Source organism: Silene latifolia, chromosome Y, assembly GCF_048544455.1.
Source record: "Silene latifolia isolate original U9 population chromosome Y, ASM4854445v1, whole genome shotgun sequence".
In the NCBI taxonomy this organism is placed as follows: Eukaryota; Viridiplantae; Streptophyta; class Magnoliopsida; order Caryophyllales; family Caryophyllaceae; genus Silene; species Silene latifolia.
In genome coordinates this window covers 77,384,150-77,403,759 of record NC_133538.1, presented here as the reverse complement: position 1 = coordinate 77,403,759, position 19,610 = coordinate 77,384,150, and the positions used below count along the sequence as shown (strand labels likewise).

General features: G+C 37.0%; 1 protein-coding gene across 1 annotated transcript; it reads right to left on the bottom strand.

The window, feature by feature from the left end:
• Nucleotides 1-13,781: 13,781 nt before the first annotated feature.
• Nucleotides 13,782-19,181, bottom strand: LOC141628352 (protein FAR1-RELATED SEQUENCE 3-like). Its single transcript, XM_074441508.1, has 5 exons — nucleotides 19,177-19,181; nucleotides 18,844-19,023; nucleotides 18,155-18,738; nucleotides 14,087-14,239; nucleotides 13,782-13,945 (listed from the first exon to the last, which is right to left on the bottom strand). Exons 1-5 carry the CDS (start codon nucleotides 19,179-19,181, stop codon nucleotides 13,782-13,784), a joined length of 1,086 nt encoding a protein of 361 aa, XP_074297609.1.
• Nucleotides 19,182-19,610: the final 429 nt, after the last annotated feature.

Genomic DNA, 19,610 nt, shown 5'->3' with positions numbered 1-19,610 from the left:
GGACGGAGGATATGATTGCCCAATTCTTACTGCATTATCACCAAGCAAAAATTCCATCTCAGAGTACTCATCTAAATGCTCTTGATGATGTTGCACGCAGTCAAGTTAATGAGTCAGTGCATGCTTTAGCTACGCCGAGTGAAGAACGAGATATAGCTATTGGCATTGCTACTGACTTACTAGTCACTCATAGAAATTTATCTTTTCTTGACTTACCTTTGATGATGTATATATAGCCTAGAGTTGTCCCTTGTTTGTAATGTACTATCTGTGTAACTAGGGCTTCGCACTTTAAGGTTTTAACTTTGCCCTTTTGTTATTTTGTATAATTTCGTAGTAGTGTCAACCTTCTATATAATTATGTACGTCTTAGTTTAACATTTTGGATAACATAAATTATCATGTAATCTTGTACTTTGTTTTAAATATTTGCACGGATCACTTTTCTATGTATAATGCAATGTTCTTTACTTCTGATTTTCCATTAAATTTTGAATTTGTTATCTTACATATTGTTCTATGCAATGAACAAGGGAAAGAGTTTAGGGTTGGATTAGGTGGATCCGCGGTAGCGGTCCGTCTAATCTAACCCTAAACCCTTTCCCGCCCCGTTTTTGGATACTCGGCCCCTCTAGTTAGATCCCGTCCCACAAAAAGGGTTCATCCAGCCCCTCTAGGGTGTCTTTTGGTCTTCCACTGTTCGAATTAGTTGAGCATGGGAAAGGGTTTAGGGTTGGATTAGGCGGATCCGCGGTAGCGGTCCGCCTAATCCAACCCTAAACCCTTTCCCGTCCCGTTTTAGGACACCCGGCCCTCTGCTTTAAATCCCGTCCCAAAAAAGGGGTTTACCCATCCCCTGTAGGGTGTCTTTTGGTCTGCCTGCCCCTCTAATGAGTAGCAAGGGAAAGGGTTTAGGGTTGGATTAGGCGAATCCGTGGTAGCGGTCCGCCTAATCCAGCCCTAAACCCTTTCCCGTCCCGTTTTAGGACACCCAGCCCCTACTTTAAATCCCGTCCCCAATTAAAGGGTTCACTCGTCCCCCTTGTAGGGTGTCTTTTGGTCTTTTTGCCCCTCGAATGAGTCGAAAGGGAAAGGGATTAGGGTTGGATTAGGCGGATCCGCGGTAGCGGTCCGCCTAATCCAACCCTAAACCCTTTCCCATTCCGTTTTAGGACACTCGGCTCCTCTAGTTAGATCCCGTCCTCCAAAAAGGGTTCACCCATCCCCCTGTAGGGTGTCTTTTGGTCTTCCTGCCCCTCGAATGAGTAGCAAGGGAAAGGGTTTAGGGTTGGATTAGGCGGATCCGCGTACCGCGGATCCGCCTAATCCAACCCTAAACCCTTTCCCGTCCCGTTTTAGGATACCCGGCCCCCTACTTTAAATCCCGTCCCAAAAAAGGGGTTCACCCGTCCCCCTTGTAGGGTGTCTTTTGGTCTTCCTGCCCCTCGAATGAGTAGAAAGGGAAAGGGTTTAGGGTTGGATTAGGCGGATCTGACCCTAAACCCTTTCCCGTCCCGTTTTAGAACACCCGACCCCTACTTTAAATCCTGGAATTTATTTTGTGAATCCTGAAACTTATTTGGTGAATCCTGGAACTTATTTTGTGAACTTATTTTGTGAATTCTGGAACTTATTTTGTGAATCTTGGAACTTATTTTGTGAATCCTGGAACTTATTTGGTGAATCCTGGAACTTATTTTGTGAACTTATTTTGTGAATTGTGGAACTTATTTTGTGAATCTTGGAACTTATTATGTGAATCCTGGAAATTATTTTATGAATCCTGGAACTTATTTTGTGAACTTATTTTGTGAATCTTCTAACTTATTTTGTGACTGCTGGAACATATTTTGTGAATGCAGGTACTTAATTTGTGAACCTTCGTACTTATTTTGTGAACCTTGGAACATATTTTGTGAATCTTGCCATAACATTCTGAAACTTGTAGCTGAATTGTTATACTTTACTTAGTTTGCATTTCCTTATTAATGAATTTTAGTGTATTAATTTAAATAATAAACAAACTAAATATAGTGAAGTTTTCTTTATTTTGTGAACTTATTTCCCTTGCTTTTTGAATAATAGGGTTTACTGAGCAGTAGGAAGCAAGAAAAGCCGGGATGAAGCGACGTGTTGAACTAGCTAATGATTCTACTAAAGAACCTAGTGAAGCTACTGAACCACTCTCTGAGCCAGCTACAAAAAAAAGAATTTACAAAGACAGACTGCCTATGTTGAGGACTCGGATGTCTCCTGCTGGGCTTTACAACTTTCTCACCAATAAGGAGAATCTACAATCAGATAACCAGATTCAAGCTTTACAACAAATGGGATTTGGTTCTCTATTGCTTCTTTAAACAGATGTTGTTCCGGGTACCTTGGCATATTGGCTAGTTTCGAATTACAACCCCTTTAAAGGATCGTTGTGTGGTGGGAAACTCCCTGTTTTAGAGGAAGATATCCATCTGTGCCTGGGATTGCCAATGAGTCCATACATTATCGAAGAAGCAAAAATTGGAGATAAGTGCCCTTCTTATTTGTCTGTTTTGGAGCAGTTCAGAAGTCAATACGAAGGTAGTTCCATTGAGGTCAAAGACATTATGCACAAGCTGTCTACGCAAAGAGATGGTGGAGATGATTTCAAACGCACTTTCATCATTTATATCTTCAATGCTCTTTTAGGCGGTGTTGTAGGGAATCGGGCAAGTTTGAGAGTTCTTAAAAGTTTGGTAAACATTGACATGATCTCCAAATTCAACTGGTGCGATTTCATCAAACGCAAATTGGCTGCCCAAGTTGAGTCTTGGCAAAAGGAGGAGTGGGAGACCAAAAAGCTGAAAGAAAATTGGTTTGGTGGACCTATTATGGTCTCTGTTTTCATTTATCTTGACCGATGTGTCTTCAAATCACGCCTTGTTACTCGACAATTTTCAACACTCTCAACTTGGACAAAAGAAGCTATATCCAAGAGAGTTAAGGAGGAATTGAATGACAAAAATTCGGCCAAGAAAACTTTCGGTAGGGGTTCTATTGAGCCTCCAATGGTCATCAACCACCATATTCTACAGTTGTGTCCTCCTCCTCCAAAGATTGAGCTCGGCCAATCTTCCAAGTCAACAATTCAAGATAAAGCATCTGAAGCTGAAGCTGAAAAATTACCTCTACCTGGGAATGAAGGCACTAGTGAGTTTGTCCATAAACTTGCGCTTTCCGCAAAGGCAATGGCTCAATCTTTTGTGGACTACAAATCACTTGCTAGTCAAGCTCCCTCCAAACTGCCTTCAACAACAATAGTGAAGAAACTAGTTGCAGCTGTAGACGGCATTGCAGAAGGTTTTAAGTTATCTCAATAAGAGGATGATGCTGAAAATGTGGAGGATATGAAGAATGAGGCAAAGGTCTCAGACATTGTGGATGAGAATATCGTTGAGAAAGTGGTTGACGATATTCATGAGAATGTGGAGAAAGGTGGGGAGAATGTGGATAATTTGTATGGGTAGACTCAGGCTGATTTGTTGGCGGCATTGGATGCGATGGGTGAAGCTTTGCAACCAATATCGCCACATCATTCACCACCACCAAATGCAGAATACCCATCCTTTAGGCTCCTAGCAGCTGATGACCATTTGTGGTCTCCACCTGAACCTGCAACATCATCCAACCTCAGCCTGACACATATGCTGCTATGTCATCCCTCCTTGTGGATATCATCCCTCCTTTCACTGAGCCCACTCCTTTGGTAGGGAACACATCCTCTCACGCTGCTCTGGATGATGTTCCTCCATTCAAGGACGTCTCTGAGCCTACAATTATTGAGATAACAGCTACTCCTCCTACTCCTCCTACTACTGTGGTACGGAACATAACTCTTGATGTTATTTCCCTACCAGATACTCTACTTGTTTCAACAATCGATAAACCATCTGTCAAACGATCTGTCAGTAATGTCTATACTCGTCGATCGCTACGTCATTTGGCAAAGTCAATTGCCAATGTTCCTTACAAAACCCCAACTACTGCTGCAATCCCATTTCCCTTATCTCCATTACCAATTGAAGACGATGTTCCAGTTCGTGGTAAGAGGAGGGTTGTAGTTCCAGCAGAAGTTTTCCGATCGCCCTATTTGCAAAGAAATCTTAATATTATTAGGGATTTGAATCATGCTGAGAAACAAGTATTAGATTTCATAATTGGAGAAGCTTATGATGAAACGGAGATTCTTTTCCAAAGTCAATGTCAGACTTTGACAAGGAGCCAGTTGAAGAGTGTGGCTGAAGACGATCGGATATCTTCTCATATCGTAGATGTTTACTGTGAGATCTTAAATAGTATTGAGATTTTCAGATCCCGGACTTCCCCTTCTTGTTTATTTGTGCCGTATAGAAATGAAAGTGTTAGTCTTATTACTCTCTGCTTTATCCAATTCTCCAAGTCTATTTTACATGATGTTGACTTATAATCGTAAATCATACTGATCTTATTTTTTGTTCCCAGTGTCTCTCAATGTTGATGTTTCTGGAGTTCAACTAGTAAGTCTTTGATTTTGGTCTCCTTATATTTCAACTTAAGTTCATTTTTGTCTTTTTTATTCACTGCATTTTTGTCTTTTTAATTCAGTGAATTTTTGTCCTTTTTTCAGGTTTGCGCTCCAATAGTCTCCATCCTCAAAACAAGCCCTAAGATTCACTGAACGAGGTCTGAGATTCATAAAACAAGGTCTGAGGTTCACCAAAAAAGGAAAAGGGCAAAATAGGGGAATTTGTGAAAGTAGTCCTTATTTTGTGAATCCTAGATCTTATTTTGTGAACATGTGGTCCTTTACCATTTCACTCCAAGTTTTAAAAACTAAGATGTATGGTTCACATGATTCGTAGCTAGTGTCTGTTTTGACAGTCTTGTACCTTACATGATTGCTACATAGTGTCTTGTACCTCACAAAATAAGTTTTGTTCATACTTGTGCTAAGAAAGACTAATTTCTCTTTTGTTCATACAGAAAGAAAGGCTCATCCGACTTATTAAACCAATGTTGGCAGCATTGACAAGTATTTTGTGGACACCCGAAGTGTTTATCCCAAAATCAAACCTAAATTCTGATGAAATTGATAATGGCCTCTATTTATTGAATATATTGGAGAATTATAAAGGAAACAAACATGATTGTCCAATAACCATATATACTGTAAGATTACTTTTTCAACTCTATTTATACATTGATAAATATAAATTTTTATATGTTTGAAACACATTATTATTCACTTTTTTCCATTTATAGGAAGCTCAGGTGAAGCGTTTTGTATTGAGGATGTGCTATCACATTATTACATGTGATAAGAAGGTATTAAGAGATAGAGTGAAAAAAGATGCACTAGAATGGAGTCGTGTACCGCTGTAAGAACCTTCTTCTTTTAATATTATCAAATTTTTCTTGCAAAACCTTTACATTCTTTTGTACTTTAGTTGATAAAATAATCTTATATGTTAGTATTATGGCAGTGGCTCTTGACCACTTCCTTACAGTGACCAGCAATTATTGGATTATGTTTGCAGATCAAAATCGGCAAACACTAAATTGTAATGATTTTGCTTTGATTTTACAATATAAAAGTTATATGATTTTGCTTTGATTTTACAATATAAAAGTTATATTGTGAGAGATATTGACTAGTTGCATTTCCTCAATATTTAAGTAACGCTATGGTGTCCACTCCGTGAATGGAAGTCACAAGACATGCTTTACAGACCCTTGGACCACGTGGCTTTGTTATGGATCAGGTAAGTATCATTTTGCTTTCTTTTTTATTTTCATGTTTCTTTTTACTTTTTTGTGAATCCTAGAACTTATTTTGTGAATCCTGGAACTTGTTTTGTGAATCCTGGAACTTATTTTGTGAATCTTGGAATTTATTTTGTGAACTTATTTTGTGAATCCTAGAACTTATTTTGTGAATCCTGGAACTTGTTTTGTGAATCTTGGAACATATTTTTTGAACTTATTTTGTGAATCCTGGAACTTGTTTTGTGAATCCTGGACCTTATTTTGTGAATCCTGGAACTTATTTTGTTAATCCTTTACCTATGTTTTGTAGGTGATTGATATGTTTGGAGTTAAGTCCACACTCGGTAGATCATATCTCCTCTACTTGTCAACGACAGTATATGTGAGCTTCAAATCCTTTAGATGTTGATATTCAAGTATTTGCTTTCTTAATGTTGCTCCGCTCTAGTTTATTAAATTAGTCTTACTTTTGTCACATACAGACTGTTCATCACGAGCGCAACCCAGCTATTTGGGGTCAATACCTTAAGTTTGGTTACATTCCATTTGATGGTAGAAATATCCAAAAGGTGAAAGATCCCTCTTCTTCTATTTAATTTCTTCTTTATTTATTTTCGTTCATGTGTATTGGTAATTGGTTTGTCTATTGCAGGTTTTTATCCCTATGTGTACTGATAGGTGTCATCATTGGTTGGCTTGCGTTTGCGATTTAAAGCAAAAAGTAAATTTTATCCTCGACTCGAGCACCGATTTACATGCGGATCCTGATAACCACACAGCCCAAGAGATTGTATGATTTTTTCCCAAAATATTTTGGAGTATTTATCTTTAGTTTCTTAAAAATATAACCCTGTCATATTTTTATGTTTTATTGGCTTTTTCATGTTCCAGTTGTACCAAGTTTTATCTGTTCTTTGTGGTGGTTCATCTGCATTGGAATCCTTGCGGTTGATGCACATGAACGAAATTGTCAACCTTGAAGTCCCTTAACAAACAACGTGGTATGTAACCATGTATCTTCGTTTTTTAGGCTATATTTGTGTTTTTATCATACAAGTTTGAATGGTTGAAACTGGACCCGAATGGTCCCTCTCTGACCAAAACCAAGTATCCAATCCCATATTGCTGAAATGAATGGTTGAATAGTTGATCTTCACTTGAGATGTTTCTTTTACTCATAAATGTTTATTTATTTGTAGTTTTGATTGTGGAGTGTTTGTGCTGAAATGGTTGGATGCGTTGGACAATGAAAGTCTATGGCCCAACAGTGAATATTTTGAGGTATAAATTTACCAGTTTTGCCTCCTACCTTGCCATTGCTACTTATTAAATTTATACTGTATGAAAATCTCTTTTGCAGAAATTACCGGACTACCGAAAGAAGATAATATTGGAACTTCTTAAATGGGATAAAAATACAAAAACGGTCCACTTCCTTGACTTAAAATTAATGCAAAGTCCATTTGGTCATAACTTTGGTGAACATTTTGTAAATAATTTGGGTGAAAATCTCTTAATTGTTACTTGTTTTTGATGGTATAGGTATGTCATTGATGATATGACAGTCTTTTTGCAAGCAAATGATCTTTCTCTGATGGATATGTGTTCACTGGCGGACATCCGTTGCTTCAGCAGGCCTGCTATATCTATCTTGTGTTGATGTACTCAGTATTTGAAATTTTTAAATTCGGCCATATGACCTTGTTTGTTTGTAATGGAATAGGTGTTTCATTAACCATGAATTAATTAGTCTATAGTCTTGTATTTAAGTAGTCGAGAATGTATTGAGTAATCGAGAATGTAATGCTACAAGAAATTATGAAACTTTGATTTGACCATAAGATGAGACGGCTGTACTTCGTATGGCGGTCTTTTATTGTGAGACAAAGATGTTTAATGCAAGCCTTCTCATTTCATTCGCATCTTTTTCTGTATTATGTACATTACATGATTAATGGATTCAGGTCTGGATATACCTTTGGCACAATTACATGTTTAATATAATCAACTAAAGGCTTTACTTCATTGGGAAATGATGCTGGATTCAGGCTAAATTGGGAAATGATGCTGGATTCAGGCTTTACTTCATTGGAAAACAATGACATCGACTAAAGAGTAAATTCACAAAATCCACATTATAAAAAAGACTAAAGACTAAATTCACAAAAATACTTAATGCAAGATTCAGGTCTAGGTTTCATAATTTTATGTTCCAGTTTCACAAGATAAATTCCAGGATTCACAACATTGAGTAAAAGAAACATCTTAAGTGAAGATCAACTATTCAAGATCAAGTTTCACAATTTCATGCACCAGTTTCACGTAATTAGTTCCAAGATTCACAAAATTAGGAATACAAACTTCTTAAGTAAAGATCCACTATCATGACAAAATTTCACAATTTTAAAATTAGAAATACAAACTTCTTTTTCTCTTCAACTTTCATATTCAATAACTGTCTCTCTCTTCAACTTCCATATTCAGTGCTCCAATTTCACTTCCGTCTTCGCCATTATCCGCCATTATCATTGAGCTTTTCGTTTGCCATTTGCATTACCGTTTCTACTGTCGCTACCATCCGCAAATTAGGTATTTTCAATCTACTTTCTCAAGTTTCGATTCATCCTCCTTTTGTTTCGTATTTTTCACCATAATTTTCAATCAACTTCTTTAATTCGTCAAATTATTGTTTTTATTATGCAGCTTTTTGTTATTGAGGGTTTAGGGTTTTTGCGAGCATAATTGAAGTCGATTTCTCCTCTTTTTCGTACGTTCCTTTCCATTTTTTTAGTAGATTTCGATTCTCTTGCTTATTTCGTTCAATTTTACTAGTCTCTTTATTGCCAGTTTTTGTAAGCTTGCTTGCGTATGGTTTTGTGATTACTTTATCGTTCTTTTGGATGCATGTTTCATTATCTTATCCTTCTATATTGTCAGTTTTAAAATGTATTGTTGGTTAAGTTTTCAGTAGCTACATCTCATTTGCATTTCGTGAATCTAGGACCTACTTGTGTGAATCTAGGACCTACTTGTGTGAATCTCAGACCTTGTTTTGTGAAACTGGAAGATAATATTGTTATACTTGTTAATAAGTGGATGAAATCACCTTCTCTGTTGTCAAACTTACTTAAAATGTTTATATTTTGGATTTTAGTTCTGATGTTATTTTGCCTTACTTAGTTTGCATTTCCTTATTAATGAATTTTGGTGTATTAATCTAAATAATAAACAAACTAAATATAGTGAAGTTTTCTTTATTTTGTGAGCTTATTTCCCTTGCTTTGTGAATAATATACTGAGCAGTAGGAAGCAAGCCAAGGCAGGATGAAGCGACGTGTTGAACCAGCTGCTGATTCTACTGAAGCTACTGAACTCTCTCTGAACCTGCTACAAAAAAGAAAAGAATTTACAAAGACAGACTGCCTGTGTCGAGGACTCAGATGTCTCATGCTGGGCTTTACAACTTTCTCAACAATAAGGAGACTCCACCATCTGATAACCAGATTCAAGCTATACAACATATGGGATTTGGTTCTCTATTGCATCTTAAAACATATGTTGTTCCGGGTCACTAGGCGTATTGGCTAGTTTTGAATTACAACCCCTTTAAAGGATCGTTGTGTGGTAGGAAACTCCCAGTTTTAGAGGAAGATATCCATCTGTGCCTGGGATTGCCAATGGGCCCAAACATTGTTGAAGAAGCAAAAATTAGAGATAAGTGCCCTTCTTATTTGTCTATTTTGGAGGAGTTCAAAAGTCAATACAAAGGTAGTTCCATTGAGGTCAAAGACATTATGCACAAGCTCTGTACACAAAGAGATAGTGGAGATGATTTCAAACGCACTTTCATCATTTATATCTTCAATGCTCTTTTAGGCGGTGTTGTAGGGAATCGGGCAAGTTTGAGACTTCTTAAAACTTTGGTAAACACTGACTTGATCTCCGAATTCAACTGGTGCAATTTCATCAAACATAAATTGGCTGCCCAAGTTGAGTCTTGGCAAAAGGAGGAGTTGGAGACCAAAAGGCTAAAAGAAAATTGTTTTGGTGGACCTATTATGGTCTTGGTTTTCATTTATATAGACCGATGTGTCTTCAAATCACGCCTTGTTACTCGGCAGTTTCCAACGCTCTCAACTTGGACTAAAGAAGCTATATCTCAGAGAGTTAAGGAGGAAGTGAATGACAAAAATTCGGACAAGAAAACTTTCGGTAGGGGTTCTATTGAGCTCCCAATGGTCATCACTCAGCATAAGCCACATGCATCTTTGTTGCTTCCTACTATTGAGTATAGGCAGTCTTCAAAGCCAACGACTGAACACTAACAATGTGAAGATAAAGAACCTACTGATCCTCCTCTACCTAACAACTCAGGTTGTACAACTGAGTTTATTAATAAACTTGCACTTTCTGCAAAGGTCGATCCTCCTCTACCTAACAATTCAGGTAGTACTACTGAGTTTGTTAATAAACTTGCGCTTTTCGCAAATGTCATGGGTCAAGCTTTCGTGGAGTACAAATCTCTTGCTAGCCAAGCTCTCAGCAAACTACCTTCCTCAGCAACAGTTTCTAAACTCTTTGCAGCTGTAGATAGTATGGCAGATGGTTTTAGGTTATCTTAATAAGACATTAATGAGGAGGGTATTGTCCAAGAGTGTGTGGAGGGTAATGTCCAGGAGAGTGTGGAGGGTCATAGTGGGGATAATATGGAGAGATTCTGTAGGTGGTATAAAGCTGAATTGTTGGAGGCATTGGACCTGATGGGTGAAGCTTTGCAACCAATACAGTCACGTCGTTCACCACCAAAGCCATAATGCCAAATTATACCACTTGATGATCATCTTTTATCTCAACCTGAACCTTCAGCGTCTTGTATTCAAGCTGATGAACAACCTGATCATCTTTTATCTCCCTCTCATAATACTGCTATTGATGATGTCCCTCCCATCAATGATGAAAAACCTGACCATTCTGAGCCCACAGTGGTAGCGGATGATCATCATAACCAAGAACGGCGGGTTGAGTACAATAGGAGGAGAACAAGCGAAAGAGATATGCAAACAAGTTCCAGTGCTATTGATGATGTCCCTCCCGTCAATGAGCCCACTCACCCCACCGTTAATGTTCTAGCTACTCCTGAGACTTATATTCCACCTCCTCATGTGGTAGGGAATAGTGATCCTCCTTCTACACCAATTGTTTCCGGCCTCGATAAACCATCAGCCAGTACGGAGTTGAGGGCGTGCGATAAAATTACTACATGTTCTGAGAACCTATCCAGAGAAATAGTACAAATGGACTAGAATGGCCTCGATACACTTACGTGGAATTGGTGAATTTTGTTGGAAAGAGATCAAAGAAAACTCAACAGTAATGTCATATTTTTGCTTTAATTTTTTGTTTTTTTTTATTGTAATAAATATATATACTAATTGCATTTTATCAATAATGAAGTGAGGTTATGGTGTCCACTCCGTGGATGGAAGTCACGAGATATACTTTGTAGACCCTTGGACCGCGTGGCCTTATTATGGATCAAGTAAGTAACCCCTGAGTATTATTTTCCTTTTCCTGCCCATGTTTTCATTTTCTACACGTTTCATAAAATCAGGTCACTCAATGTGTATGTTTCCTAACAAATTTAATTTTGTAGGTCATTGATATGTTTGGAATTAAGTGCACACTCGGTAGAACAAATTTACTCTACTTGCCAACAACAATATTTGTCAGTCTCAAATCCTTTATATGTTGATATTTAAGTATTTTGCATTCTTAAAGTTTCTTTGTTTCTAAAATTGCCTTTTTGTGACTTGTAGGGTCTTCATCGAGAAAACAACCCCGTTATTTGGGGTCAATACATAAAGGACAGTTACACTCCAGTTGTTGGTAGCCATATCGACAAGGTCAGATATTTGTGATGTTTATTTTACTTATTTGTAGGTCATTGTTATGTTTGGAACTTGTTTTGCGAATCTTAGAGCTTATTTTGTGAATCTTGGAACTTATTTTGTGAAATTATTTTGTGAACTTATTTGTGAATCCTGGAACTTATTTCGTGAATCCTGGACCTTGTTTTGTGAATCCTGGACCTTATTTTGTGAACTTATTTTATGTATCCTTGACCTTATTTGTGAACTTATTTTGTGAATCCCGGACCTTATTTTGTGAATCCTGGACCTTATTTTGTGAATCTTTGAGCTTATTTTGTGAATCTTGGAACTTATTTTGTGAACTTATTTGTGAATCCTGGAACTTATTTCGTGAATCCTGGACCTTGTTTTGTGAATTCTGGACCTTATTTGGTGAATCTCAGACCTTATTTGTGAACTTATTTTATGTATCCTTGACCTTATTTGTGAACTTATTTTGTGAATCCTTGACCTTATTTTGTGAATCCTGGAGCTTATTTTGTGAATTTTGGAACTTATTTTGTGAACTTACTTGTGAATCCTGGAACTTATTTCGTGAATCCTGGACCTTGTTTTGTGAATCCTGGACCTTATTTTGTGAACTTATTTTATGTATCCTTGACCTTATTTTGTGAACTTGTTTTGTGAATCCTTGACCTTATTTTGTGAATCTTGGACCTTATTTTCCTTATTATAGCATTAATCTCTTGGTTTGTCTTGTACATTTACTATCTCAGGTTTTTATCCCTTTCCATAGTAACACGCCGAAGCATTGGTGGGCTTGTGTCTGTGATATAAAGCAGGGAAAAAATTTCATCCTTGACTCAAGCGTGGATATTAATGTGGATCCTGACAACAAGCATGCCAAAGATCTTGTATGATTTTTTTTTCCAAAATATTGTTATTGCCTTTTCTTTTAAAAGTATACTCCAAAATATATTTTGATCTTGTTATTGCCTTTTCTCTTTCAGTTGTATCATGTTTCATCTTTTTTGGGAGAGTCATATAAATCTTTGGAGTTCATGCACACAAATGAATTTGTCAATCTCGAAGTCCCTCAACAAACAACATGGTATGTAAGCATGTATCTTTTTCCTTTTGTTAACAGATCAATAGTTATTATTTTGAGCTTGTTGATTTTAAACCATTTGCTGTTTTTTTTTGTCTAGTTTTTATTGTGGAGTTTTTCTCTTGAAGTGGTTGAGTGCCTTGGACGACGATAGTTTATGGACCAAAAGTGAATATTTTGAGGTAAGTTCATTATTATACGAAAATAAATCCTTATCTTGTGACTCTCAGACCTTGTTAAGTGAATCTTAGAGCTTGTTTTGTGAAACTTGGTCATTATATGTGGTTTAAAATCAACAAGGTCTGAGATTCACTTAACAAGCTCTGAGATTCATTGAACAAGGTTTAAGATTCAAAAACCAAGGTCTGATATTCACCAAATAAAGATAGGTTGGTTGTCTATATACTTCATTAATATATGTCGCTCTTTGCAGAAATTGCCACAATATCGAAAATCGATCATGTTGGAACTACTTAGATGGGATGAAAATACTAAAAAGGTACACTTCATTGTCTTAAAAATGATGTGAAGTTCATTTCTTCATAAATTTGGCGAATATTTCGTAAATAAGTCGATTGTACTTGTTTTTGGTTGTATAGGTGTTTAATTAAAGAAGACAATTGTCCGTGTTGATGGGATGATGTGAAGTCATAATATGCAAAAGTGGGTCGAGGCTCCTGTAAAGATTGTTGCCTTCATCAACTCTTGTAAAGATATTTAATAGTTGTAAAGTCATAATAATAAACCGGGTTTATGAGTGCATTCTTACTCCACCTACGCAAAATGTATTTCTCAGGTATTTCCTTAAACTTTCCCGAGCAAATCCAAATGATGTGGTTGCATAAAATACGTTTCCTTTCAAACAATTTACATGTATAACAAACATCCATTGTTCTCCTATTGTACTTAACTGCATATCTCTTTCGCTTGTTTGCATCCTCAACAATTGAAAATTCAAAGTTAGTTACTGGATTGGGTGGGGTGTATCCACAAACACTACATGCATTTACCGAAAACTTAACCTCCTAGTGGAAGTCGAAGAACACTTCATGTGTATAGACCTTGACTGCATGGGCCTCCCAGTTTGACCCGAATATGGTTTCAGGCATTGAGTTTTCGCTCTGTGCTTCACGAAGCTGTAGATTATGCCTTTGTTGGTCCATGGAACTCTCAAATCTCATCCAAAATTCTACAAGAGTCCCATATTTATTTTCAAATCTCTTGAAGAAACTATTCGAACTCTCTAATCTTTGTGTAGTTTTGAAAATGTTGCCCATAGGCACATTCCTAAAGTAAGTGGGTATCCACTTCTTTCGTTCCGCAAACTTGCCAGTCAACCATTTATTTCCTTCTAACGATAAGTCGCTAATGACCTTAGCCCAATTCTCTTCAAATTCCTCAGGCTCCATGTCCTCGCTCCAGACAACATTGTTCGAACGACTTAAGAAATCAGTCTCTTTGCAAATTGTGCTCCCAACCTTGTCTGTTAATGTAACACCCCGTATTTTATTAAGTTGGATAAAATTCTTTTAATTGCTATTTTGAATTTAATTACATCATTTAACGATTTATATATATATGCTTAGTTAATTAATTAATTTCATCATAATTCGATACGTTAATTTTAATAATCATTAATAAGTTTATTTAAAGTTAGTTCTAGTTTATTGAAATTAGTTCGAGTTTATTTATTTAATAATTTCCGTTTCTTTACGAGTCCTTATGAAAGTTGTTTTAAGTGAACCCGAGATGGATTTTGGGAACAAAACCGTCCAATTAGCTATTTTGAGCTTATTTCACTAAATTAGCAATTTTTATTAATATCCGTTAGTTTTGTAAAAATCGCTAATAATTCCGATTCAAGCTGATATTGTATTATTTACGTTAACTAGCTGAGTTTATTTTATTTTCACTCATTAAATTTATTTATTATTGATTCCGTTTTATTACTGAAACTTTTACTTAAATCGGTTAAATTTAACTCGAAACGGTTTTAATAACTATCGAAGTTTCTTAACGACGAAGAAACGTACGTATAATAAATAGCAGGCAGGCAAGCTGCTCCCTCATTTCTCACGCATCATCCTTCTTCTTTCTTCTTTTTTCTTCCTTTACGTTCTGTTTCCATTTTTTTTTATTTTAAATTGATCCTGCCACTCCGTTTGTCATCCGTTATCAATGATTTTTGTTCCATAGCGCTCCTTTCGTCGTTCTCGTCAATCCGTTGTAAGTAAAATTCATTTTCGTCATGTATTTTTACAAACCCATTTATATTTTCAGCTTTATTTATTATAAGACGGTTGTATGTACTAAAATAGACGGTCTTGTAGAAGATTTGTTAGCCATAAATGATTAGTTCAATCGGAAAAAGGTAACAATTATGGATTACTCGATATTACTTGTAAAATATGTTTATTTCGAATGCTGGTTAGTCAGTTGTATAGTTGAGATGGTGTATACTGACCTCTAGGGATCATTTGGGATGCTAGTTAGTAAATGGTATATTTGAGACGGTGTATCTCGACCTCTAGGGATCATTTGGGATGCTAGTTAGTAAGTGGTATATTTAAGACGGTGTATCTTTGACTTAGTTGGCTCGGCTAGGACTGTTTTTAGGCGTGAGAATGGAGTCTTAAGGGGACGATTGGTACTCTGTTTTGGGCGGGGACGAGAAATTTGTCATCGTGGGTTTTCACTTTGCATTTGAGGACTGGAGTTGGGGTCGAGCTTAGGCATCTTTTGGGTTCTGTTTTGGACTGATTTTTGGGTCAGGTTATGAAGTAGGGTGAAGGGTGGCTATGGGTAGTCGGGTGGTGGTCGTGTCGGACTCCTGTGGCCTAGGCGTGTGCTTTGGCCGTGGCCTAGCTAAGTCACGAGTTTGAGGCCATGTGTAGTTGGTGGTTAGGCCTAGTTTGAGGTTGTCATAATAACTTTTGAGCCGTGTCCATAAATTGTTTTGACGCTAGTTTGGTTTATTTAAAATATAATTAAATTAATTTCCGTCTCATATTTTATATAAAGATAATTCGTTAATATCGTCCTTTCACATAATTATTTTAGGTGGCTCATATGTGGTTGAAGATGAAGAGTAATTTTGGGTTTTAGAAGCTTTCTCAAGTTATTACTTGTCTCTTTGCTAGCGTAAGGTAACTATTCCGAGTTACTCGACGAATTAATGTCACATTAGTAGTTAATGTGTGCTTGTTGTTTGATAAGTGTTTAGGTGATTGATAATGTGTTACTTTCGTTTTTCACATGATAGAAATTAGAAATAGCATGAGAATAATATTGCGATAAAATTTGTAATTTGGGCCAAAGCAGGCCAAGACTCGAGTGGGCAGATTGACCGAAACGAGTTTGGTCAAACTAGGTTTAAACCGATCGACCTCGATTTGACCGATGACCCGTCGCGGGACTCGGGTCGAGGGTTTGTCTTTGAGGTGAGATTGGTTGTTATTGGAAATTTTATGTTATGTCTTGATATTTGTAATTATCATTTCACATGTTGGTTGTTGGATGAGTTGGCTGCCTTATACTTCAGTCTTATTGCCTCTTTGTCATTTTAGCTTGTTCTCATGAATTATGAAATTAACGGTTAGCTGGAATTTGGATTATTATTGATAATGGAGATATTGTTGGATTGTCAGCTGAATTGGGTATCCTACTTGTCTTGTGTGGTGTGGGCTAAAGTATTCAAGTGGGACTAAGCGGGACTAGGTCCTAGGTGAGTATTTCGGCCTTCATCATAGATAGGTCATTATAGTCTTTGACGAGTGTATGTTCACTGCTTAATAGCCTCTGTGTTCCTGACTTGGTGGGTTTATATCCAAGTTGGGGCATGACCTCGTTACTTATTTTGAGAGTAAGTGGTCAGCTTAAGTACTAGCCAACCCTTTGGTGGACTCCTTAGGGTACTCACATGGTTTTATACAATTGTGGGTCTTGGGTGCGGTGGTGTGTATCCGCATGTCTAGGTCTCTGCAGATTTTAGGCTAGGGTTGTGTTGTGTCTTGGCCATGTTTTGATAGAACCTCCGAGCCAAGATACCGGTTCGATTACCTTCCCTACCTCGTGGTATAGACTCGAGTTACAGAGTGACTATTGACGGGACTAAGAACTTATGCATGTCTTTGATATATTGCCCTTTCTTGTTTGATGATTCTATGAATCATAGAAGGTGAGATGCAAGCCGGCTATGGTTGATAGAGTTTGGATTCCTGGATGTTATGTGATTCACATGATAGTGTAGTATGAGTCGGTCTAGTATTCACATGCTAGGACTATGTGTTGTTATATTGTTGTTCACATGATAAGCACGATTGTCTAGCATCTATATGCTAAGGCATTGTGTGATTCGTATTCATATTCTTATGTTTACATGTTATATTAATTATGACATTTCGTGGTTGGGAGAACTCGGAGTTACTCCCACCTGATCGTGGCTTTCGTATTTGTTTAAAATGCGATTGACAGGTAGGTGATGCATATATGGGGTACATGGACGAGCTAGCGAGCAAAGTAACCTTGGAACCTAGATTGGCTTTATTTTATTGTGACCTTAAACACTTTTTATGTCACATACATTTTAGGGACATATGTCTCCCTCTTTACATTTGGTTGTATAATTTGCTATTCTCGACTTTAGCGATGGTTATGTTATGACACTTCTAGTTAGACCTTGTATGTTTGACACCTTCCAATTTGGATATCTTTATAACAGGTTCAGGTTTTAAAATTACAGGTTTTTACCCAATTGAACCTATTACAAACATATCCATGCAGTTTTATTCTAGAATTACGTGTTTACTTTTCCGCGATAAGAGAGGGTGTCACAGTTAATTTGTTCATAATGTGCCACATGCAAAAGCGATGACTTGCTTTTTTGAACACGGCTGCAAGTCACAAAATCTACATTCTCTATTGTCAGAGTATTATCTTCTACGATCATAAATCAAGCTTTAAGATTCACTAAACAAGGTCTCAGATTCACAAAATTAGAGAAATAACAAAATAGACTAATTCAATAACTTATGACCAAGTTTTTGAATATTTGCTTTGTGTTTCACAAATTAAGCTCTAAGTTCACAAAAAAAGTTCTGAGATTCACAAAATAAGGTCTGAAATGTTAAAAATACTTAATACTGGATTTAGGTCCAAGTTTCACAATTGTATGTCCCACTTTCACAAGATAAGTTCCAGGACTCGCAACATTGAGGTCCAGGTTTCACAATATTACCTACTAGTTTCACAGTATAACCTCTAGCATTCAAAAACTAAACCAAATTGAAGATGCCGCTTATAGACAGAGGAGCAAATAAACAACAAGATTAACGAATAATGTTCCTAGATTCACCAAATAAATAACCAATTTCACAAAAGTAAGATATTCCAAACACACCTTGAACTGCATTTATTATTCTGGGGTCTTGGTCACTGATGATATAATGGGGTTCTTTGCCACCCATTGCTTTCAAGAACTGCTGAAATGCCCAAATAAAAGAATTATCGTCTTCATGGTCTAAAAGAGCACATCCAAATGTTATTGACTTTTTATGATTGTCAATCCCAGTGAAAGGCGCGAATTTCATGTTATATTTGTTCGTTCCATAGGTTGGATCGAATGACATAGCATCCCCAAACAATGCATAACATCTGATGGAATCCACATTTGTCCAAAAAATTCTTGTCAAAACATTGTCAGCATCTGTTTCATAGGCAAATACCAACCCTTTTGTTTCTCTGAGGGTTTCTAAACGAGAGATGAACATATGTCCATCCTTACCATTAAGTAGACACTTTACATTTCTTTTGAAATTCTTGAACTGCATAAGGAAAGCTCCCACATTTTCGAAACCCTCAGCTTGTTCCTTGCATAAGTTGTATGTTAAACTAGCGCCGACATTCAATCTCGAATTTTGAATGATCAATTGCTTATGATATTCATTCAAATGATTTATATTGTCTGCAAGTTTCTCAAATTCCCTATTTTTGACCGGCGTCACTGGGTGATTGTGACCCTCACGGAACTGTTCAATCTTGTACATTTTTTCATGGAACATGAATTTTATCATTGCTTCACAACCCCACCTTTTAATTCTAGTTATTCTTGTACCACTTCGCTTATTGGAACTCTCAGCCTCATCTGCACTTCCACCCTTTTTCCTACTGGTTTTAGCAACTTTTGTTTTTCTATTTACACTTAGTGCACCAGCTTTTGTTTTGTCACCAGTTCCAACGGTTGTTGTTTTTGCATCAGCTTGGGGAGGACTGATACGTGCATTTTATATAGTCTTTTTAGTCCTTTTCATACACGTATTTCTATGCTTTTATCATAGTTTTAAGCTACGAAATGCCCCGAATATGCTACTTTGGTTTATTTTGTCTTATTTGCAGGAATGGACCAGAAAGTAGTGAAATTACGCCATTTAGCGTCCGTTTTGCATGCATTTGGAGGAGGAGTGAATTTGGAGCGGAAATATTGTTGTCTTGGGATGCGTGAAGCTGTTTCGGGAGCTAAAAAGACAAGTCATAGCTGAACTAGCGAGAATTATGAGCTGCTGAAGTTAGTTTTCATTCGATCGAGTACTTAACTGGTCGATCGACTGGTTTTAGGTCAAATAATCAGTCGATCGAGTACTTTAGTTGGTCGATCGAACAGGTTCATATTAGCGTTTAGTCGATCGAGTAGTATTTATGGTCGATCCAACGGTTTGAGCCTTATTTTGATCGATCGAGTAGTCTTAAACCACTCGATCGAGTGGAATCGTTATCGGGCTTGGGTTTTTTAGTTTATTTCCGTCATTAGGTCAAATAAATCGTATTTTCTTATAAATAGGAAGTTAGGACGTCATGGG

What these genes read in the sequence shown, in the direction of transcription:
- LOC141628352 (XM_074441508.1), bottom strand. An exon ending in AGAATAACTAGAATTAAAAG is followed by an intron (nt 18,739 to 18,843) that starts GTGGGGTTGTGA and finishes GGTCAAAAATAG; the next exon opens with GGAATTTGAGAAACTTGCAG. An exon ending in AATAATAAATGCAGTTCAAG is followed by an intron (nt 14,240 to 18,154) that starts GTGTGTTTGGAA and finishes TTACATTAACAG; the next exon opens with ACAAGGTTGGGAGCACAATT.